The 24,220-nt window shown below is 41.7% G+C and overlaps 2 protein-coding genes across 3 annotated transcripts in view; one reads left to right on the top strand and one right to left on the bottom strand.

Annotated features, from left to right (window-relative positions):
- col2a1b (collagen, type II, alpha 1b) overlaps window positions 1-16,208 on the top strand; it is a 65,562-nt gene extending 49,354 nt beyond the window's left edge. For both annotated transcript variants that reach the window (XM_084063145.1, XM_084063144.1), the window contains 15 exons: window positions 741-794; window positions 978-1,031; window positions 1,134-1,295; window positions 3,478-3,585; window positions 5,966-6,073; window positions 6,571-6,624; window positions 7,296-7,403; window positions 8,191-8,244; window positions 8,455-8,562; window positions 8,846-8,899; window positions 9,560-9,667; window positions 10,255-10,543; window positions 11,275-11,462; window positions 12,637-12,879; window positions 13,686-16,208. In XM_084063145.1, the coding sequence (XP_083919271.1) occupies window positions 741-794; window positions 978-1,031; window positions 1,134-1,295; window positions 3,478-3,585; window positions 5,966-6,073; window positions 6,571-6,624; window positions 7,296-7,403; window positions 8,191-8,244; window positions 8,455-8,562; window positions 8,846-8,899; window positions 9,560-9,667; window positions 10,255-10,543; window positions 11,275-11,462; window positions 12,637-12,879; window positions 13,686-13,832 (1,839 nt within the window). In that variant the 3' untranslated portion in view covers window positions 13,833-16,208. The remainder of the gene's footprint in view (window positions 1-740; window positions 795-977; window positions 1,032-1,133; window positions 1,296-3,477; window positions 3,586-5,965; window positions 6,074-6,570; window positions 6,625-7,295; window positions 7,404-8,190; window positions 8,245-8,454; window positions 8,563-8,845; window positions 8,900-9,559; window positions 9,668-10,254; window positions 10,544-11,274; window positions 11,463-12,636; window positions 12,880-13,685) is intronic.
- A 3,079-nt stretch (window positions 16,209-19,287) lies between these two features.
- Window positions 19,288-23,923, bottom strand: LOC311048198 (leucine-rich repeat-containing protein 3-like). Its single transcript, XM_084061300.1, has 2 exons — window positions 23,765-23,923; window positions 19,288-20,675 (listed from the first exon to the last, which is right to left on the bottom strand). Exon 2 carries the CDS (start codon window positions 20,595-20,597, stop codon window positions 19,749-19,751), a length of 849 nt encoding a protein of 282 aa, XP_083917426.1. The 5' UTR covers window positions 20,598-20,675; window positions 23,765-23,923; the 3' UTR covers window positions 19,288-19,748.
- Window positions 23,924-24,220: the final 297 nt, after the last annotated feature.

Here is a 24,220-nt window from a genome sequence, read left to right as displayed (position 1 = left end):
TGTAATAAAGCCGAAGAAATACAGTATTTTGCCGGGTTCCCAAAACCCATAACCCAAAACAACACACTGTACAGTAAATGATTGTAACAATTTTGACAGGCTTTATTTTGAGATTAACAAGAGTAACTGGAACACTTTGTAATTGTAGAATGCTCTACTCTAAGCTATGAACCAGCCCTTGAAGGGGAATTCCACTGCAAAGCAACATTAAAATCCTTTACCAGATCGAGGTGTAACGGATTACATTTCCATATGAGGCTGGCCAAAGTGATTACTGCACATAATATCAATACCCTCATTACATTTTTAACAACTATTTTAACTAGACAAGTGCAAAACTTGCTGTTCAACTACAGTATGGATTTCCGTGTGATTGCCATGTTCGATTATTGTCTTTCGATTTACCTCAGTTTTAATACTCAATAACACTTGAAGCTGGAGCGTTTGCAGTAGGTTAGGGCCATATCTTTTCATTTTACATTCTCTGCTACATTTTTGACAGTCAGGTTAACATCTAAACATAGCTGTGTGTGTTGCTGAATCAGCCCAGCATGGTTGCTGAACAGATAAGCCTGCTGTGTCAGAATGGAACTTATTCTTTCTTTTCCTTTCAAAGTATCTTCTCCATTGTGACAGATGAAATCCTGCATAACAGCTAGAATTTTGTATTTATTTAAAAAATATTCTTTCATGAAAATAACTCTGATATCAGACAGTAAAAGAAGTGCTTTCTATTGCAGGGTCCCACTGGTGTTTCTGGACCTAAAGGTGCTCGTGGTGCTCAAGGACCTCCTGTAAGTGTTAATCTTGAGCTTCAGTAATGAGACCCTTATTACTGAAATTGTGATGCTTCTCTCACAACCCATTAAAGACGTAGTGTGATTTAACTTTATTTTTTACTGCAGAATTATTTTATGCAACATTTGGGATGGTTCTGATTGTTTTGGGGTTTGTTTTACCTTCCTTCTCCTTGTCAGGGTGCCACTGGTTTCCCTGGTGCTGCCGGAAGAGTTGGACCCCCTGGTCCCAATGTAAGTTCAATCAACCATCATAATATCGTTGAATATTGAATTTCTTCATTGCCTCTTGCAGGCAGAAAGATACATCAGTGTATTAATCGTTGCACCCTACAGGGTAATCCTGGCGCTGCTGGTGCTGCCGGTCCCCCTGGTAAAGACGGCCCCAAGGGTGTGAGAGGAGATGGTGGTCCCCACGGGCGACAGGGTGATGCTGGGCTCCGTGGTCCTGCTGGTGCCGGTGGCGAGAAGGGTGATCCTGGAGAGGATGGTCCCCCCGTAAGTCGAAACGCCATAGCTCTCCACAATACAAGTTCCAACACCCAAGCAGCACTGTAATACCATTTGACACATGCTCCTACACAATGCACTCTCAGTGGCAAGAGAGCCTTATAGATGGACATGGTCACCCATTACTTGGAAAGGAAAATACTCTTACATGTTCTCTTATTCTATGTTATATCGTTCTGTCAGCCCACATGTGGCAATTTCATGTGTAATGGACAGCGGCCTCATAATCTCTCTGTTAATACACAGAGCTGTCAGTGTCCGTCACTGACTGTAGAGGTCTGTGACTCATAGAAAGCGTGAGACACTAGTGACCCATTTATTTTTTTAATGGCTGCAGACGTACAACGTACAAAAGTATATATATATATATATATATATATATATATATATATATATATATATATATATATATATATATATATATATATACTGTAAATTATATTATAATATAGGCCTATATGTTGGAGTGCAGGCGTAACGGAGAGAAGAGAAAGCAAGTAGGCTACACACCAAAATAGCGTGCAGTGTGTATCTGTAGTGTGTATTTGTGTGTTACAGTACCTTCGTCGTTCCAATCGGGTCAGTGCGGTGCGGTTCACATTTTTTATAACAGCGCTGCAATTATGGCGAACAAGTGAGTCATGAGTCATGACACACGTCATCGATGCGGGCGTCATCTGCGCGACTGTCATCGATGCTTTTTATCAGTCAGGTTGTTAATAGTAGTCCAATACGTACTGTAGCACAGCACAAAGCAGACTGCAGCTCAGGTGATAGACAGCCTTATAATGGGAACCAAAAGATCTTCCCCTGCCTCCACTCTACCTTACATGAGTCAGCCGCTATAATCACATGACGAGCAGTGGCAGCATGATAGCACATCTCAGATGATGAAACGCTCAAAAGCATCAAGACAGCAACTGTGTCAAGATCCTTCCATCTACAGTAAGGATTATCCTTCAAACCATGAACCATAACGTTACTGTCGGGCAGAAACCTTGTATCTCCATATTTCAACTTTTATATATATACAAGTAAGACGCGCGAACGCTGGAAGCGAACGCAGCTCCAAAATATTGTGTATTTAAGGACGTGTGTGTGTGTGTTTTGACTGTAGCTGCACTCTGGCGCACTCTGTAGCTGCACACAGGCAGTGCATGCACAGTATTGCACACAGAGACACACACACACAAGCCGAGCAGAGTTTCATAGTATGCTCCACTTGGGCGGAGGCGCGGCTTTGCCGCGCCTCCTTCCGCGTTCGCAATAAATATATTTATTTGTTCTTTTCGTAAATGAATGCCCTAATTCATCATACTACAATGTCACACAAAAGTACCAGAAAAATCCGATCTACATGCTCAAAATGTGTCACATTGGTTATTTGTGCTACTTTTTTTTATTTTTACATTGGATCCATTGGAACAGACAGTTTTTCCATTTCTTGAAAAGTAAAGCTTTTGGACATGCAAGGTTTCCACCCGACAGAGACGATTAGTTAACGCATCAAAGGCTCCGTCAGGCGACTTGTGCATCTCAGGGTTCACATTGAGTAAGGTAGTAAACATACAGTACATGAAAGATTTGGAGTGAAGGAGAGGCTTTTGCACTGCAGGACAGGTGACAGAAAGCATTTGGTTCGTGTAGTGTAGATCAGAGAAAGGCGGCGACAGTTGATGATGATCTAGATTTGTGTTGATGCAGTTGGGAGTTGCATGGTCTCAGGAAAAGGATAACAGGAAAAGTGTATGACATGTCGGAATGGAAACTGAACAGGAGGAGCAGAACAGGGCAAAATAGAATAGTACAGAACAGAAGCTTCTTACAACACAATACCGTATTGAAGAGTAACACAATATTACAGTACCACTAAAATGTTAAATTATTTTTTTTATGGAAAAGGAATGAGGTATTATCCAAAATGGTGATTAAATGAGAACACCCATCCACAAAAGTGTAGATCAACAGTCCATCACCATGCAAAATCTAAATAGGACACTGCACACTTTTACAGAATAGATTCAAGTTATCGAACTACTAGACTACCAACATGTTTCAGACATTTCTAAAAGGAAAGAATTAAACATGATACTAGCCTTGTGTATTGATATACTACCCCTAACATTAACTCTCTGTCTTCTTCTTTCTATTCCTCCACCTTCCGTCCCAGGGTCCCGACGGTCCCTCAGGTCCTCAGGGTCTGGCTGGTCAGCGTGGTATTGTGGGTCTGCCCGGACAGCGTGGTGAGAGAGGTTTCCCCGGCCTGCCTGGACCATCTGTAAGTCCCTTAGAGTTCAACCTGTTCAATTATTCAACAAGCACACCTTCAAGAATGGTTCTTAGAAGAACTCTCTTTGTGTGCGAGGTTTCAGGGGTTAGGGTTTATGTAGTTCTTTTTTTACACTTAAACCAGGGGTTCGCGAAGGTATTGCATGTGGTCCCTGAACATGCCTTCAGTAATGTAGTTAAGTGAAGATGTTTTTGTTTATTTGTTTGTTGTGTGATATGAGGACTGTGAAATGATATACATTGTCGTTATCATTATCAGTGGTCATTTGAGAAGGCTTGTAATTCCAAATGTATTTCAAGCTTAAAGGATATTTTCATATCATTGGTTCTCACTAATGTTCATTATAAAATGGCACAATTTTTGTAGCTGTGGACAGTTCAGAAACCCGCCTACCAGTGACATAATCAATGGGGAATCCAAGCTAATAGAAACGGCAGGCTTTCTATTCCTGTAAAGTTAGCATGCTATAATAGAAGCCATTGTTCTTGCATTAATAAAAAATCACACCCTGTGTGAAGGAAGCGGTGCCTTTGATGAGCCCCGTATTGATGTTGTCATCAATATTTGTTTATGGGACAGACACACACCCGGACAGACACACGGACACCCGGACACACGGACACACAGACAAAGTCAGATATAGAGCGGTTGGCACCGCTAAAAATGAAATAAAACGTTTGAAATCTCCTTAGAAATGACCAAACCTGCCTACCGATGATGTCACTGGTAGGCGGGTTTCTGAACTGTCCACAGCCCTCCTCTGAGACAGAGGAGAATATAGAATTATTATGAGCATTAGTGAGGACAAATTATATGAAGATAGGTTGAAAATAGCTGAAGTCGTCCTTTAATTACTACAGAGGAGGATCAGCTCATGAAGATCCACAGACTCTGTGAAGAGGCTCATGTATGAAACACAGCCCTATGTGAAGTTCTTCTGGATGAGTTGTCAGACAGAATTCCCAGAGCTTACAGTAAAAGCAATGTAGTGTTGTTACCTTTTGCAACTACATATCTCTGTCCCTGTCCACCACTATCTAGCCAAGAATAGACTCTGTGCAAGTCAAGAAAAACCCTAATCTTTAGCCCATATCCCCACCCGAAAACAACACTGGTACCCAGATTGATTCTTGGTGAGGATGGTAGTCCCTGGGTCACAATCAGTGGAAAACCCCTGCCCTAAATCTTACACTATAAATAGAACATCACTTACGTTGCTATTGTGGGATATTGTCCTCCAGTGATGGAACTGTTGTCAACCACTTAAGACCTATATACTTTGTCATATGACAAATTGCGAAAATGGCTAAGCTTAACACGCATCCCATTGCGACGCATTGTGAGCTTGTAGATCTGATATTTTCGCTGTTATATTAGAATTTTCTGGATTTTTTTCTTCTTCTAACTTTTACCTATAATCACATGGCCAACATAGGGATGCCAGGGTAAAAGTGTTTAACCACACAATTAATCTTGTCTCACTCAATACTTGACAAGGAGAGTGAACTCTAATACACCTTCTCAAAGTCAATGTGAGAATTGAAACAACACACAAGTCAGGGCCCCTCTCCCAGCGATGTGATGTTATGAGATGTGTGACCGGTGACAGGATGACACATTCACATGGTCCCTACTCACAGCATCCCAGGGGGGGCGTGCCCTAGCCATTAAACATTCATCGAGCCACATGAAATAGATGGAAAGAAAGTGCGGCACAAATGTCACTCAAGGATGCTTCAAACATGCTTTAAATGATGCAAAATTCAGTGCCTGTGAAGGTAACGGCGAGGTTTTTGTAGATGGGAGTGTTCTACAAGTCTTATCACTTTCATCGTTCACATACAGTACATACTTTTGGTGCTGACAGGAATGTCTACAGTTCACTTCACTGGGATGCCAAAGCGACCACAGATACCGTAGATGCATAGAAAGGGATGTCACATAATTTGACTTTGATGATACCGTATATTGATGATATGATACAGTAGTCAGATTACGTTATCGTCACCCTGCTTCATCATGGCTTTTTGACAGGTGCAATAGCATACAGTACATATTGTGCAACATATGAAAATATGCTGAACCAGTACTTTTGAATGCACAACTTGACTGAGCCAATTAATCATTTGTATTCTCTATGCATAATTCCTTCATCATCTCTCTTTTACAGGATTATAAAATAGTTTTCTTTGTGTAATTTATGACTTTTTTTGCTATTTACAATGCAGAAAGCTTTTAGCTTCTATTTTATGTGTTGTTGCTTTTATTGAATTATTCATGTCTGTTGAGTAATTTAAATATTACGTGACATAAAAAAGAGAATCCACTGGCTTCCCTGTAAACAAGCTTTTATCTCTGTATGGTTCAGGGTGAGCCTGGTAAGCAGGGATCTCCTGGTGGGAGTGGAGACCGTGGACCACCCGGACCTGTTGGACCCCCTGGATTGACTGGACCTTCTGGAGAGTCTGGCAGAGAGGTGTGGGACTAGCCATCACACAGCATGCATGTTCTCTGTGCCCTGCCTCTCATCTATAATTTAGTCCAAGGAATCCTAAGCCCCTTCTTTCAGCCCACATCAAGCTGATTAAAAAGCTCCATGCTGCTACCCACCAGAAATATTCCAGTGTAACACATTTTGCTGCTATCTTGGGCTTTAGGGGGGTGGGGAGTTCCTCTTGAGATATAGGAATTCCAATTCAGTCCATGAGTTTGTTTTAGGATTGCTGCCAACTCACTATATTCAGATGGTCAGAACAATTCATAGAACAATAATATCATAAGAAAAAGGTAACATTTTAACAATATGCTAACGATATAAGGTATAATTCTACCATAATTCTTCCTCACATGCTACAATTTCTCTACATGCTTGTATAGCTTTTATGCCTAAAAATATGAACTTCATGTAAGCTGCATTAGTGCCACTTGCATGATGTTAAGGGAAGCTATTAACATGTAACATTGTCATGACAGGGCAACCCTGGATCTGATGGACCCCCAGGAAGAGACGGCGCCACTGGAATTAAGGTGTGAACTCTTTCATGCGTTGTCCGAATTCATTTCTTATTGCTTCAGAACTAATTGGGCCTTGAGGACATAATTCAGTATTCTCCACTATTACTGTGCAGTGCACCAACTATAACTGTGGCTGTGACTGTATCATTTATTTATGTTTATGACAGTTCTATTTAGTATAGACTACTTATTACGACATGATACTGAGCATAGATGTTATCATCACTGTCGGGCGGAGACCTTGTATCTACCAAACCGCTACTGTTCAGGATATAGGGAAAAAAACATCTATGTTCCAATAGATCCAGTGTAGTTATTATTTAGTCGCAAAACCCACAGATTTAACCACTTTCACTTTCACTTCTGAAGTTTTTCCGAAACATCGAAATAGACGATTTCCGCTACCTTTGGAGCAATACTCTTCGACAAAGTACAGTAGGACAATAATTTACAAAAAAATTAAATTAAATTAAATATCTAGTGTATGCCCAACAAGGTTTCTGCCCAACAGCGACGACATCTGTGAAGCTGTGTTTAGCTGTGGGTGAATCTACCGGTTGTGTATTGATGTCTAGTTGCATAGACTGCAGTTAGTAATCTGGAAGATGCATCAGGGATGATGTTAGTTTTGCAAAATCCGTTTTTCACGCCTGACATCCTGTGTTGTGTTCCGTCTGTTACAGGGTGACCGTGGTAACACAGGTCCTCTTGGTGCTCCCGGCGCTCCAGGTGCTTCCGGAGCTCCCGGCCCTGTCGGACCCACTGGCAAACAGGGAGACAGAGGAGAGGCTGTGAGTATTAATATTTCAGCATTGAGCTTTGTCACGGTTTTGTGTTTTATTAAAGCTACAATCCAGAATTTATTTTAATGAAGATGAAACTTTATTTTTAACCAAGCTGTGTGATAGAGTATATTAATAAGATATAATTAGTAACATGCATACTGGTTGTAAGGCGGTCCCCCTACATTTCCATTGAGACATTTAGACCCTGGTGTTGGGTAGGACACGTTACTGGTCGACAAGTAGCCCTGCCTGACGCTCATAAGCCCCATATCTCCAATGGCAAAAAGGGGATTCCTTCTTGCCTGAGCAGTAGATGTTTGGTCTTTGGGTTCAGGTCACAGGTGTTAAGTTGCAATTACCTCTCCATTGTGAGAGGACATTAACTTCATGAGTCACGTTGGTTGGATTTCTCTTAATACATCTTTGTCAAAGTAATATGTATTATTCCATTTAGAGTCCAGAGTTACCACAGTACAATTTGAAAATGTGAAAATGGCTTTGTGATGCACATCCACTTGTAGTTCCACAGTTGAGCTCTCATTATAAATTACATTAAATTGATAAAAGGAAGATTACAGCTACAATAGATTTGATCCAGGATGAACAAGATGACTACAGTGTATGATGGCTGCATGACGCACAACCAATTGTAGGCGCACAGTTGAGAAAACGTAATTTAATTCAAAAAGGAAAATTACCAGTAGACTAATTAATGTTACTAACATTATGTAGATCTTAAATAGATATATGTCATAGATGTATTTCATAACCGTGTGTTTCTGTTTTTTCCTAGGGTGCCCAAGGCCCTGCTGGACCCTCCGGACCTGCCGGAGCAAGAGGAATGGCTGTATGTGTCTCTCTGAATGAATACACTTTCTGAACATATTTAGAACACACACACACACACACACACAATTTCCTGAAGAGTTATTAAAAACAGTGCCAGGCACCAGCCTACTGTATCTTGGTTAAATATACAGTAGGTCATGTCTTTCATCTGCGGCAGAAGTGATATTATGAGTATTTACTAACAACTTTGCTGTGCACTCCATTTCAGGGACCCCAAGGACCCCGTGGTGACAAGGGTGAGGCTGGAGAGTCTGGTGAGAGAGGACAGAAGGGACACAGAGGTTTCACCGGTCTGCAGGGTCTACCTGGACCTCCCGTAAGTACTCTGTACCTACTGTATTACACTAAACTGACATTATTCACACAGCAGCCATTTTATGTGGTCGTCTTTTATTGCAAATGATTCTGTGTTCTATTGCTCCTCTAATAAGGAAGACCAAATGATTAATTGTTGCGGCAGCAAAGTGTATTTTTTAATATTATATCCCAAAATCAAGATGCTTGATAATATATTCATTGTGTTGCTGTTAGTTAGTAGTCATGGGCTATTTCAGTATTTCATCATCATCATCATCATGCTTTACTGTATGTTTCTGTAGGGTCAATCTGGTGACCAGGGTGCTACTGGATCTGCTGGACCTAATGGACCAAGAGTGAGTACAGAGTACAGATTTATAAAATATATTAGAATATGTAATATTTCAATAGTACTGTGGTGCCATGTGATCTCGACAGTGATTCACAAGAAGATCTTATTCGTATTTTTTTTTTTTAACCTTTATTTAACCAGTAAAAACACATTGAGACACAGTCTCTTTTTCAAGTGGGAACTGGCCAAGATGCAGCGTTAAATTTACACAGTCTAAGCTTAACATACAAATACAAAAACAAACAAAATAGTCATCCAAGATACATCACAAATACATAAGATAACTCCTAATGATACACTTTTCACAATAGAAAAAAGCCAATAGTCAAACAAGAAATAGTAATACACACAGTGTACAACCAATACAAATAACCAAGAACCTACCGCTAGGCTAGTAAACCTCCGGACAGGTGCAGTTGTTTGTGAATAAAACTAAGGTGATTCTTTTGAAGCTTCTCAAGGGAATTAGAGCAGCCAATTTGAGTTTGGTCTGGAGATCATTCCACGACCAGGGGCCAAAGAAAGAAAGACATTTTTTTATTATTATTGTTAAAGATGATGAACACTGATCTCAAATCAATTCTCTCTCGTAATTAAGATTTATTTTCACACCTGAAAGTTGTTGAGAGATAAATTAATCTTCTGTGGTTGTGTGTGTGCCTAGGGACCACCTGGACCTGTTGGCCCCGCTGGAAAGGATGGTTCCAATGGTCTGCCCGGACCCATCGGACCCCCTGGACCTCGTGGTCGCTCTGGAGAGTCTGGTCCTGCTGTGAGTGCTGTCAAATTGATCTTGTAACAAAAAATATATAAATGGCCATTAGCCTGTCTGTATGTTTCCCTAGACATACTAAACGTATTTCTTTTTGCAATTTGCTAAATGTTCTGTTAAGCAATGCATGTACTGCATGTGCACACTAGATTGTTAATCATGTATCCAAAATGGCACCTATACATAATTATGCCCTGAGTCATACAGTATACATTAGGAATATACTTTGGCTCTGTAAAATCCACCCTCTATAGTATAGACTACCGTGATTATCAACAATAATCTTCATGGTATAGTATAGAGTCTATACTATACCATGAAGATCATCGTTGCTAAATCACGTTAGTGTTAGAACTATATATTAATATCCTATTAATATATATCCTATATCCTAATATCCTAGTCTATAATAGGTCCCATGATCCAACCAAAATCTGTTCCATCACATTTAGAATTAGACATAATAGTGAACATTGCTGTGGTCCTTCTCTCATAACAGTGACACAATGATCCACCATATTCCTTTAGCTGTCTGAAACACGCCCTGTATAACCCTCCCGTCTTCCTTGTGTTTTTCCTCCTCACAGGGTCCCCCCGGAAACTCTGGTCCCCCCGGTCCCCCAGGTCCTCCTGGCCCTGGCATCGACATGTCTGCTTTCGCTGGCCTGTCGCAGCACGAGAAGTCCCCCGATCCTCTCAGGTACATGAGGGCCGACCAGGCTTCCGGAAGCCTCCGCACGCACGACGCTGAGGTAGACGCTACGCTCAAGTCCCTCAACAACCAGATCGAGAACATCCGCAGCCCAGAGGGATCCAAGAAGAACCCCGCCCGCACCTGCAGAGACCTCAAGCTCTGCCACCCTGACTGGAAGAGCGGTGAGTGACAGTGGGCAGAATTGGTCAAATGGGGGTTGGATGATGAGCTGACAGTGTGTGTTGTTGGCAATTGAATTCATGCAGAGTTTCAGTTTTTGTCACATTCGTTCATGGTGAATGAAGAATCCAAAAACTAAGAAAATACTTGAGGAATTCAAGAAAATAGCGGTAGAAGATTAACAACAGCACAACTATAAAAAGAAATATCTGTTTATAAACTCCAACACTACTCTCACAGTACAACCCAAGTGTCCTGTATCCAGTCGTATCATCAGTACTTACTAGAGTTCACACGTACTGTACACGCTCACCCAGGCGCTCTCCTCAGACTGTTTATCACAAAGTGTTTAATTTGATAATGTGAAAAAAAATATTCTCCATGAATTCAAAGTTTAACTGGGTGAGTAATTGATGAACAAAAGAAAAGGATGCTTAAAGTTGTCATAGTGTGCATAGTGTGGCTGCTAGAACAGGCATAACTTAATAGTCTGATTCAATCAATACTTCACTAACTAATCAAATTTGATTACTGGCTGAATGCTATTTGTGCTAGTATGGAGTATATGGGAATGTATGACAATATTGTCTTCATCAATAGAAAAATACAATGTCACTATCTTATATAGATTAGACATACCCTTTCATAAAAGTCTAGTCACCAACAGAGCCACGCCGTAAAAAGGTGTAATCCACCCAGAAGCTGATCCCATGTGCTTGCTCTGTGTCCGTAGGAGAGTATTGGATCGATCCTAACCAGGGTTGCACCATTGACGCAATCAAGGTCTTCTGTAACATGGAGACTGGAGAGTCATGTGTCTACCCCAAGCCTTCCGGCATCCCACGCAAGAACTGGTGGTCCAGCAAGAGCAAGGACCGCAAACACATCTGGTTCGGAGAGACAATGAATGGAGGATTCCACGTGAGTCATACTATGATTTTCACCTTTCCGTGTCATATGAACTAAGCTGACATTCCCACCTCTGTTCTTGGTAATGTGGTTTATATAGTTATGAATGTGTGGGAGCATACAACTTGATGACATAGTATAGTAGGACATAGTATAGTAGTCAAAATTATGTGTGGACGAAATAGTAGACTGTAGTATGACATTTTTACAACAATAGAAACATGTATGGGTCAGTGACAAAATGGGGTTAGCAAGATGACAAAGTAAAAAATAAATGTAAAATCATATTTTAAGGGCATGTATCAGGTTTGTTAAAATGTGCATTTTGCAGTAATGTTGGTTGCATGTCATTTGAAAAGACATTTTGCAAAAACTTTTACAATTGAAATTACATAATGTGCCTCAAAACCACATAAAATCTTAAATATTGAATATTATATCCACTTGGAGTGAATGAAAGTGTACTTGTAATGTCAGTGTCATGATAGTATCATGGTCATTACCATGTCAGTGTCATGGTCAGTATCATGTCAGTATCATGGTCAGTATTATGTCAGTATCATGGTCAGTATTATGCCAGTATCATGTCAGTATCATGGTCAGTATTATGTCAGTATCATGGTCAGTATTATGCCAGTATCATGTCAGTGTCATGTCAGTATAATGGTCAGTATCATGTCAGTATAATGGTCAGTATCATGTCAGTATCATGTCAGTGTCATGGTCAGTATAATGTCAGTGTCATGTCAGTGTTATGTCAGTATCATGTCAGTATCATGGTCAGTATCATGTCAGTATCATGGTCAGTATCATGGTCAATATCATGTCAGTATCCCAGTATCATGGTCAGTATCATGTCAGTATCATGGTCAGTATCATGGCAGTATCATGGTCAATATCATGTCAGTATCCCAGTATTATGGTCAGTCTCATGTCAGTATCATGGTCAGTATCAATCAATATTGAATAAAACTAGACATTTTAGACTACTGTAGGTCCTCAGAAAGTACGAAAGTAAATTTTTATTTTCTTATTGTATCCCTTTTAAATTCCACTAAACTATAATGGACACAAAAAAAATGTGCATCACATCATTGACCAATATTATAATAACCACATACATCATTATAATGTTAATAGACCGTTTTTGCAGTCCTTGATGGTCCCTTGTGTTTCCTCCCTGCAGTTCAGCTATGGAGATGACAGCCTGGCGCCCAACACTGCCGCCATCCAGATGACCTTCCTGAGACTGCTTTCCACCGAGGCTTCTCAGAACCTCACCTACCACTGTAAGAACAGCGTGGCCTACATGGACGCCTCAGCGGGCAACCTGAAGAAGGCTGTGCTACTGCAGGGCTCCAACGATGTAGAGATCAGAGCTGAGGGCAACAGCCGCTTCACGTACAGCGTCATGGAGGACGGTTGCACGGTGAGCTTGGCACGCAGACAGACACACAAAGACATTCCTGTAAATACTCACACATGGGACAGCACAACTGCACACCAAAGTACTGGAAAATACATCCACTTTATAACGCTTCTGTACATACATCCTTTTTTTCTTCTCTGATTCTTTCAGGGACTTTTTCAGTATTGAATTATATTGATTACAGACATTTTTGCAGTGTGTTTTGAGCTAATGAATTCCTTTAAGACAAGAACAAGATCACTTGCACACGCTTGCATCTGAGGCTACAACACAAATTAATTAACACCATGCTCCCAAAAAGCCAAACGTGTTTCCTGTTTGCCCGTACTTGTTCCTTTTGCACAAGTACGGGGGGGAAATAGCCGAAAATAGGCGATCTACAAGCACAGAACGCATCGCATTGCAACACGTTGTGAGCTTGTAGAGCTGCTATTTCCAGCGAGAGACTCCACCATACCACTTCTTATGAATTAAGCATTACAATTACTTACAAGGTAGAGCGAAACTGTGATATGATCAAACATTGACTCTCTCTCATGCCCTCACCAAAACAATCTCATTTTCTCGAGGCGTGGAGTGAATAATGGAGGAGCCCGTTTTCTTCCATAATTAGTTTCACTTTTTATATATCACTGAATCGAATAGACTGTTTATATTGTGTTTATAGTGTGCGAAAATAGCCCATATACACAACGCGACACAAAGAAAGAAAAACAACTTTGATTAGTTTTTATAATCGATTAGTTCGATTTACTGTTGCACCCCTAAACTTAACACTCTCTTTCCCTCTCTCTCTCCCTCTATAGAGACACACAGGACAGTGGGGAAAGACAGTAATCGAGTACAGATCACAGAAGACATCCCGTCTTCCCATTGTAGACATTGCCCCCATGGATATCGGTGGATCAGACCAGGAGTTTGGTGTCGACGTAGGCGCTGTCTGCTTCTTGTAAAGAAAGGAGGGATCGAGAGATAATTACGAAGAGGAAATACAACAAAGAATAATTAAGAGAAGAAAAAAAAGATGAAATGAGAGAGGAACACACTTCCAAAAACAAAAAGCGGAAGAGAGAAAGAGAGAAAAAGAAAGATCAAGACACTTTAAAAAAAAAATGGGACTTTTTTTTCTAAGTAAAAAAGTGCTTTTCCAAGTCGTACTCCTAGGATATCTGCACTGAACGGCACCAGCAATTGTCATCTGTGATTCGTCCAGAGTTGCCTCCAATCACATCATCCCCTAAGGACATCCAGCAGCTCCCAGAATCCCCCACCCTGGGTGAACCCACGTACCCAGCCCCCCTCACTTCCCCCCTCCCCTTCCAAATGAAGAAGGAGGCAAGGTGAGGAGCATAAGGGAACACACCAGGGAAAAAGAGCGAGAAAGAGAGAAAGAAAGTTGCGTTGGTGTTATTTATTTATTGTTTAGGTTTGCATCCCAGGTGTGTCAAAGCTGAGTGTGTTACCAAGTTAAAAAGCCCACTCATATAAAAAAAAGACCCTTATCCTCCAACTTCCACGCCCTCCTTCTGTCCTGCACCCCTCCTTTTCCCCATTACCATATTATCCACTAAAGAATACATATCTCTTATTGAAACCAAAAATCTACAGTAGCTGTAAGTTAGTAAGTGCAGGTGATCCTATTTCTACCACCCCAGTGTGTATCAGAAAGTTACTGTGTATTATAATAAAGGTCAATGGTGCTATTGTTGTAAAACAGTCTGTATTTTTTAACTACCGGATACTGATATGTAGTGACATGTATATATGTGTATATATGTATATGTGTGTATACATATATATACAGTTCTCAGAGAGTACATTTCACACTGGGATTTTGTATTTCAGTGTGATGAATGTCCCCCCCGCCCAGCACTCCCTGCTTTCCCCACCCTGTGCTTCAATCCCTACACATGAACACGCCCACCGTCGCTTTTTTTAAATTTGTGTCCAATTTGGATAGAGTCATGAATTGAATTTTCTTTTTTTTTATTAGTTTTATGTTCAGATTTTTTTTTCTTTTGTTTATTTGTTTAGATATTCTAAAGCTACCTCACACACACAAAAAAAAGCAACTACATAAAATAAGCCCCGCCCCCCCATGCGAAACTCAGTTTACAAACTCAGCTTGGGCAAATATGTTGTTGTGAGAAACTTGATCATGAAAGTCCAGCCTCTGCGCCCCATCCCGTCCTACCCCATCCCGTCCCCTCTGCTATCACCGGCTTTGACCCCATCCCACTTCACTCCCTCCCATCCAAACCCTAGTTGTGCCCTCACACAGGATGTGCCCTCTGCCTTGGCACACACACACAGACACACACACACTCACACACACGTGTGTCTAATCGAAGTTACCTGCTGTAAGGCTGAACTGCCCACTGCGATGTCCCCACACTATGCATTGCTCCCTTACAAGCCAGGAAGCGGCCACTGCCAGGGCAGAGTGTCCATTCATGTGAGGTTGTGTATATTTTTTTATTATTAATAATAGTATTATTATTAATAATAATAGCATTATTATTATGATGATGATGATCATGACTTTGTTTTTGTTACGGTTTTGATTAATGTAAATTGGAAATAAAAGACAAAAACAAGTAACAGACTGACGTCGCTTTTTATTTTATTTTATTTTGTGTTTTCTTTTCCTTTTTTTTTTATGTATTCACCGAGCTGTTAACAAACTATTTAGTAAACTTCACTTTTTCAATCAAATTCCTAAAAGTCATCTGCGACATGTGGAGACGCCCTTTGTCAGTGTTGTTGCCAGATACATTTCCAGGGGGAGAAACAGCTCAGAACTCTCAAGCAGAGGAAGTGGAGAGATGGATGACATTGGTGCCATTTAGTTTTTGCTTTGTTTGTTGTTGAGCAAGAAAAAATTAGTTGGATAAAGCAGGTGGAAAATTGTTCATATCATGTACTTTTTTTTTTGTATTATGTAAAATAGTTTTTCAATTATTTCAGTTAGTGCAACGCATGGTAGAGTAGAAATGGGAGTCACTGCAGACCATGATCAACACATTCTGTGATCTGATTGTGTCACCATGTACTTATTTTCTCTTCTCATTTTCATTTTCTTGCCTGACCTTTCACCTTAGCAATAAAAGGTTGAAGCATTTCTATGAACAAAACAGAGCCATGTTTGTTTTATTTTTTGTACCCCTCCCCAATCGTTTTTTTTTTATAGTTCATTTATTATTTAATGTATTGGTTTCCAAATCTATGATGTAATCCTTGTTAGAATAAATATTGGCATACAAACAAGAGAGAAAGCTGATCAACAGGACAAAATACATCACCAATAAAAAATACTTCATAAAAAACTACACACAGGACATGTTTGGTTCTTGTTGTATTTTGGGTCACTGGCTTGCCCACAGCCTGGGCAAAGGTATACAGCAGTGGTTCTCAAACATTTTTATGTCAACAACCCCCAAATTATTATGTATTTGGCCGTGGACCCCCATCTGAAAATATTTTGGGCCAGGGACCCCCGTACAAGATTTGTGTTGTCATTTGTGTTTCAAAAATATTCCAAAATCTTCATACTTAAAATAGCTAAACTACAAGCTTTCAACGTGTGTAGATCGTATAGATCTGCTATTCTCAAATAGCCGATGTATATAGGGTTAAAGTGGATAAACTGATTTTGATGCTAGATTAACACATTTTGCTGCGGTACCCACATTGAGAACCACTGGTCTACAGAACATCCTACACTTAAGGCAAAGGAATATCTAGAAAACTGAACCCTTATGTTAATTCCAGATTTGTGGCTTGCAAAACACAGATAACATTGAACAAATATTCTACTTACTGTACGTTGCAGATCATGTAAAGCTACATCAATGCTTCATGAGATTATGGACAGAGTATAATTTATTCCAACATCAAGGCCTATGTGGTTAGTTGTTAAACATAGTTTGCCATATCTGATCTGGGTGCTACAGCTTCACTACAATAGCTATCATAACAATATAATCAATTCCGTCTGATTCGAGGGTAACAGGAACGCTCGCCCCCCCTTTTTTGCACGGAACTCTCGTCCGTCCGTCCGTCCGTCCGTCCGTCCGTCCGTCCGTCCGTCCGTCCCAAGTGGTGGACCACTCGCCCCACTTGGTGCGAAACGCTCACCCCCAGCGAGGCGGACCACTCGGCCCGCTTGGTGAGAACAGACTACAGCCCCTAATATTAAGTTAGGAAGTAGTTAGGCAAAATATCTGTTACAACGACGGAGGCACTCCGTTTGAAGCAGACTTTAACCACGAGAGGCACCACTGAGCGAACTGTTAGGCGATTGGGTCGCCGTGCCGAACGTTGCCCCCCCCCCCCTCGTCTCGATACTCCCGTGGCGTCAAACATGGCCGAGTAGGTTCTGGAGGCCAGAAATACCTGACCGTTCCGAGGTCGCCGGATTTGTGGGTCCGACCGTTGTGAGGTTGCCGGATTTGACTGGGGCGAGTGGACTTTGGTGGCCAGAAATACGTGGGTCCGACTGTTCTTTGGGGCGAGTGTTCTTGTATTCAATTTGAGTTCTAATTCACAGCTTGCCTCTTCATTTACAGTAGGCTATACTCCATCATACAAAGCCCAACGTGAGGGCTTGCAGATCTGCTATTTTCCGCATGCAACACCCAGTACAATGAAGTATAAATCTCACAACACCACAAGCTTCAGTCAAACTAAATTTTACTCTGTACCCACAGACCACACGTAAAACAATACAATTTACGTAAAGCACTCTCAAAGTTTTCATAGTTATCGAATGAAGACTGTAGCTTTCCATCTGATGCAAAGACACAAATGATTTGAAACACCGGCATTAGAGTAACTGAGAAAACTATTCTTTTTGTCATTGTCACGGGCCATGCCCTATACACACACACAATTATCAGGAACATTGCACACACACGCTACAAAGCTGATTCTAACATCATTGGACGGTAACTAACATCTGACTGCTTTCTGCAACACGCAAGGACTGCAATAGTTTTAAACGTGTGTATTGAAAACTGTGTAAAAGTGAATTGATTGTTTGTTAGTCACTTTTATCTCCTGCACTGCTGGTGGCAATCTCCTTCATTAAGCGGGTGTCAAATGCTGTGGAGGAGAGGGGGGTTTGTCTTAGCCTGGTTTTTATCTCGGTCCAGTGAATTCACATTATCGTGTCTGTGCTCAGGGGCCAGGCCATATGACTGACACACGCTGATTGGCTCTTCCACTTTTTGGTTTCTGCAAAACGCCCACCCAGCACCTGGGGCCAGACCGGTCTGCAGAAGACACATGATAATGTGAATTCATGCGACTGGGATGGTTTACCAGGCTAGGTTTGTGTGTGCTTTATGAACAAATTGTCATTGAATTATTACCCCAAGTTGTATTTGAGTGTTTAGATTACTCGTATGTTAGAGGGAAGGTGTAGAAGACCTAATTGTTGCTCATTTGATTCTGTGCCTTGTGGCACAGAAAAAGCAAATGGAGATTGCAGTGACAGAGAATCATTGACTCAGCCAGCCCCGAGGGAGAGCTGACAGGGTCCCTTCGTGGAAGGGTGTAGCCTGCTATAGTTCTAAACCGTGGGTTGTTTTGTTTCCTTAGTTTTTGCCGTAAGTGTTTATTTCTTATTCTCATTTTTCTCAAGGCTTAATTTTTGTTAAGTAATTATTTGTTGGCTTGGCCAGCACTGCATAGTGCACAGACTGTTGGTGCTCCTTTTGGGAGAAAACAAAATACACCTAAAAGGGCATTTCTGGACTTTTTTGGAGCCATGGCATTACATTTGTCTTATTCTCACAGTGGATTCTGAGAAAACAACAATTATGACAGTCAGTGTGGAGCAGTTGGGGCAAAGTGGCCTGACATGGACATACATACATACTCAAGAGATTAATTAAAATCTAAACTAACTGCAAAGCTCTCTCAGGGAAGAGGGCCATATTAATCTAAGGTCTAACAACCAGCATCTTAATAATTCAACCATTTCTAAATCTGGTGTTCATTTCTCTACATGGGAGACACCCGGTACAGTATATACACCAAGCTGTCATGCCCGTCTGTCTGATTGCTGGTGCTTGGTGACAAGATAGCTCACTTCCTTCTCCTGCGGATATGCTCAGACTTCCTGAGAGTATATTTAGATAAATGGTTGTTTATCCTCAGATAACTAGCATTGAGTGTTAATTTAACTTCAATTAACACAGACTACACACAGGCTGTTGGTAAGCCCTACTAGGAATTAACACACACATACACACACACACACGCACGCACGCACGCACGCACGCACGCACGCACGCACGCACGCACGCACGCACGCACGCACGCACGCACGCACACACACACACACACACACACACACACACACACACACACACACACACACACACACACACAGTACATTGACACACTTAAAACGACACACACAACCTCCCTCTTGACCTGACAGAAACACTGAATATTGCATATGAAGTGTTCATTATAGGTCAGTGGGTTTAGACCGCCATAATTCAAGCTTAATGGAAGATAAAACAGACAGCATGGGCTGTGATGAAAAGAGGGGGAACACAATTGGTGCAGACATGAAAGGAAAAGCTCCCCCCCTATACATTCTCTTTTATGTTGTTCTTTTTCATGTCTCTCATTTGTAGGAGAGAAAAAAAAACATTTTAAGAAAAAATACACTTCAATATTTGGAAATAAACATATTAAAATCAAAAATAAAATATTGCGATATGGATATATGGAATGCAACAGTTGGGCATATTGTTGGGCATATCTCATCAGTGCCTTTGTCCAATCTGACTCCCTGCCAAACAAGAGAGTCTTTGAAGTGGATCAGTCAGTCCACACAGATCCACACTGACGGCTCAGAAGCCCGTGCTGAGTGTGTCCGTCTCTGTGGGTGACTTGCGTGGGCTGGGTAAACTCTTCAGGTACTCCAAATGCCTGCGGGCCTCGGCCTGGTTCTGCCTCACATAGTACACCACGTAAACGATCACCATGAAGAACCACACAAACATGGTCACCAGCATGGCCACGTCGGTGGTCTTCCGCTGCAGGCTGCAGAAGTTCACCCCAGTGTCTAGGAGTCTGACCAGCGGCTGTCCTTTGTGTTCCAGGGATCCCGGATCCTCCCACCTGCTCCCCTCCCCCGGGGCGTGCACGGAGCTCTCGCACACAATGCCATTCACCGTCTCGGGCTCCAGGTTGAGGGTCTCCATCAGCTCCTGCAGGGCACAGTCGCAGTGCCACGGGTTGTGGTAGAGGCGCATCTTGGCACGAGTACTTCCAAACTCCTCCCTGCTGGCCCGTCTCAGCTGGTTGTGCGAGAGATCCAGCAGGCGGAGCTCGGAGCCCAGGTGTCGCAGGGCGCCCGACGCCAGCGAGTCGATGCGGTTGTGGGAGAGGTACAGGTCGCGCAGGTGGACCAGCTCCCGGAAGGCGCTCTCCGGGATGTTGCGGATGTAGTTGCGCTCCAAGTGGAGGGAGACGGTCTCCGGGGGTATGCCCTCTGGGATCTCTCGCAGCCCGGCGTCATAGCACAGGACAGTGTTCGTGTCCCAGGAGCAGTGGCAGCTGTCAGGGCATTGGGGGCACACCTGGCCCCACAGAGCCGAGAACAACAGCAATGTGCAGAGCTGTGTATTGAGGTCCGCTCCTCTTCCCTTCCTTCGTCCCCTGCTGATATGTCTCTCCTCACACCAGCCAGTGTCCATCGCTTCACCATAGCCCCCTGACGCAAGCCAGGCCCTGACCAGACACTCTCAGTCTGCTGTCTGTGATGCCACCAGAACCTGGGAGGTTGGATGAAGGAGCATGGTTAGTGTCTGAAAGGGCAGACTCTCTCCCTCTTGTACACACTCACTACATCGCACGCACGCACGCACGCACGCACGCACGCACGCACGCACGCACGCACGCACGCACGCACGCACGCACGCACGCACGCACGCACGCACGCACGCACACACACACACACACACACACACACACACACACACACACACACACACACACACACACACACACACACACACGCCCATCACTTACACATACACTTAAGCCCCATCCAGCGTGCCCTCATCAAAGCCATCTGAGAGAGCCATCAGCTGGTTGAAGCTAAAAAAAAGTAATCTGCCCTCCGGGAACCAGAAAATACTCCCTCCCCCCTTTCCTCTTTCCCTTGCACACTGACAGGGGGAGACATTTTTTCCATAGGAGAAAAAAAGGTCAGTGGGTAAAGGGGTGGAAAATGAAATGAGATTAAGCTGATTTATCTGATAAACCCGCTGATGTACAGCCAGAGGCAGGAGGTTACAGCAGGTCAACAGATTCTCAGTAAGAAATATGTGGCTTATCACATCTCACAAAATAATTGAGGTGCTGCTGCTCACAACAGCCTATAGGACAGTGTAACATAAAGTCTGGGATAAAAACTAATTAAATAAACTGGGCGTGCCTGGCAGCAATAATCAATCGATAAGCCCGAGTAGTGTTTGCTACACTATCACAGACAAGAACATCAATCGTGCCTGCCTGTGTCCCTCAGTGTCGATAAGCAACAGCTGGAATAAAGCTAATGGAAAACAAAACACACACACACACACACACACACACACACACACACACACACACACACACACACACACACACACACACACACACACACACACACACACACACACACACACACACACACACACACACAACGTTTCAATTTTACAGGGAGGATATGGTCTTCAAATGTTAGCCTACTTCAAAAATAAATCTCTAGAGAATTTGATTTCAAGACCAATTCCTTAAATGTCATGCACTTTCTTTCTGCTGTCTCTCAGTCTATCTAATATAATAAAAACAGCCATTCATCTCCATGTGATTGCTTCCTTCACATAGATTCTATAGGGGTCTTCAATTTGAGGCTGCAATGACCTAGATTTACTTCAATAGCCTATAGTCACTCTACTATAATTTCAACAAAGGCTGGCCAACAGGTTACATCAATATTCTCCAATATAACAAATATGTTAATTTAATATATGAAAAAGCACACTCACATGCCGCAATACATTTTAATGAGTGTTTTGAGCCTAAGCTCTTTTAAGATTTAATACAATTTAATATCTCTATGTTTTTTCGTGGTGCCAGAATCTATCTGACACCACAAAGGTACTAAATTGTGCAATTAAGGGTCATTTAGGGAAAATTATATCAGTACAGTGTATTAAATCGACATAATGGTCCATAGATATTGTGATTTGTGTGGCAAGACAGCATGGCACTTTGCTGTCTCTGGGTTTTATCCACCATTAGACCTAGTTAAATCAATATTGTGAGTGTAGAGTAGATCAATCACAGACAAGAGGGCGGAGAGAGAGAAACAAGACCATGTGAATCTCAAATCCCACAAACAATGATCAACTCTTTGGGGAAGATGAGGCATTTCAGAAGAAAAGAATAGGGGGTAGCAAAAAAAAACGTTATCACTTGAAACAGATGGATGGGCATGGATTGAGATGCACTCATTGATCTGAAATCAGATTATTCTGCAAAAAATGTTCAGAGTTGGGGGAAATATACATGTGGCAATTGCCATTCCCTGAGACCTTCCCTGAGACCCAAATTTGGGAAATAAGGGGGTGCTATTTTTCTGGTGTGTGAAGTGTGAATTCAAACATATTTTAGTATCTTTAGTAAAGTGACTGAAAAAGTATATGGCATCTCCTTCTGACTTTAACTTCTCACTTGTGTAAGATTATTATTATAAGATTAGAGGGGGCAGAGAGAGAGAGAGAGAGAGAGAGAGAGAGAGAGAGCGAGCGAGCGAGCGAGCGAGAGAGAGAGAGAGAGAGAGAGAGAGAGAGAGAGAGAGTGATTTCATTATCGAAAGAGTGGGCAAAACCATACCTATATTAAATTGTTCATAGGGTCAATACGAGTAAATAAATATATGATAACCTCTCCACAGGAGCAGCTTTTTCATGGTTATCACACATTTTGTTATTTTCCCCATACGTACATGACAGGTGAAAAAATGACAACATTTAAAAAAGAGTTATCATAATGAAACTTCCTGAGTTGATTACTTACATGAAGACAATGATTTATCGTATTACAAGTTTTCTGAAATTGTATATTTAAATATGCAAATTGGGCTTTGGAAAGTATGCCCGAATTTGCATAACTTTCCAGAATCAACATTGGAACATTTGACAAAGCCAGTGTCAACATTCTTATTTAATTTCGTTAAGATGTTGGAGTCAAAGGTTTTTAACGAGGGAATATTCAATATCTGGCTCAATGTTTGGGCTCTGGCTCATGGACTAAATTCTTAATTTGCATATTTAAAAATACAATTTCAGAAAACTTGTAATACGATAAATCATTGTCTTCATGTAAGTAATCAACTGGGGAAGTTTCATTATGATTTTTTAAATTTTGTCATTTTTTCACCTGTCATGTACGTAGGCTATGGGGAAAATAACAAAATGTGTGATAACTATGAAAAAGCTGCTCCTGTGGAAAGGTTATCATATATTTATTTACTCGTATTGACCCTAGGAACAATTTAATATAGGTTTGGTTTTGCCCACTCTTTCGATAATCATTGCTCAATTTTGGGGCTCTGGCTCATGGACTATTATGATTGCCTTTATTATAGGCCATAACTGACATCCTATCTATTTAAATAGTCATTTCCTAATTGTTTGAACGAATTGTTTTTCATGAAGCCATACAGGAATGAATGGTTATCGCATATTGACGGGGAAAAAATGTTAGTATCTATAAATGTTACTTTTAATTTACTTAGGGTACCTTGCTGCTATGGACCTGTTTTTAAGATGAGACTTGAAAAGTTAAAATGGGAAGCAAAATAAATACATACCTGTAAACTTGAAATGTTCTTAGATTGAAGTCCAGAGGTTTAAGGATTTTATTCTAAGTTCCTTCTTCAGGTTCGTTTGTTCTATGTTATCTGACGGAAATTGGACTTGAAGTTGAATAAAAGAAGAGATCAGGTCCGTGGCTGCAGCCTGCTCTCTGCTGCCTCCACTTCATCCTCTGTGACTCGGTCCTCTTCAACACTGTTGTCAAATTAAATGACATCTCTCTCTCTCTCTCTCTCTCTCTCTCTCTCTCTCTCTCTCTCTCTCTCTCTCTCTCTCTCTCACCCTCTCCCTCTCCCTCTCCCTCTCTCTCTCTCTCTCTCTCTCTCTCTCTCTCTCTTTCTCTCTAAGGGAACCCTCTCTCCCTCTCTTTTAAAGAGACAGAGAGACAACTGAATCATGAGGTTGTAGATGGACTGTTCTTCGTGCAACACGTATGGGCTCAATTTAGTGCC

This window comes from Gymnoscopelus microlampas (genome assembly GCF_963454915.1).
Source record: "Gymnoscopelus microlampas genome assembly, chromosome: 7".
Lineage (NCBI taxonomy): Eukaryota > Metazoa > Chordata > Actinopteri > Myctophiformes > Myctophidae > Gymnoscopelus > Gymnoscopelus microlampas.
Note: the sequence above shows the minus strand (reverse complement) of the source record. Positions and strands in the feature narration are given on the sequence as shown.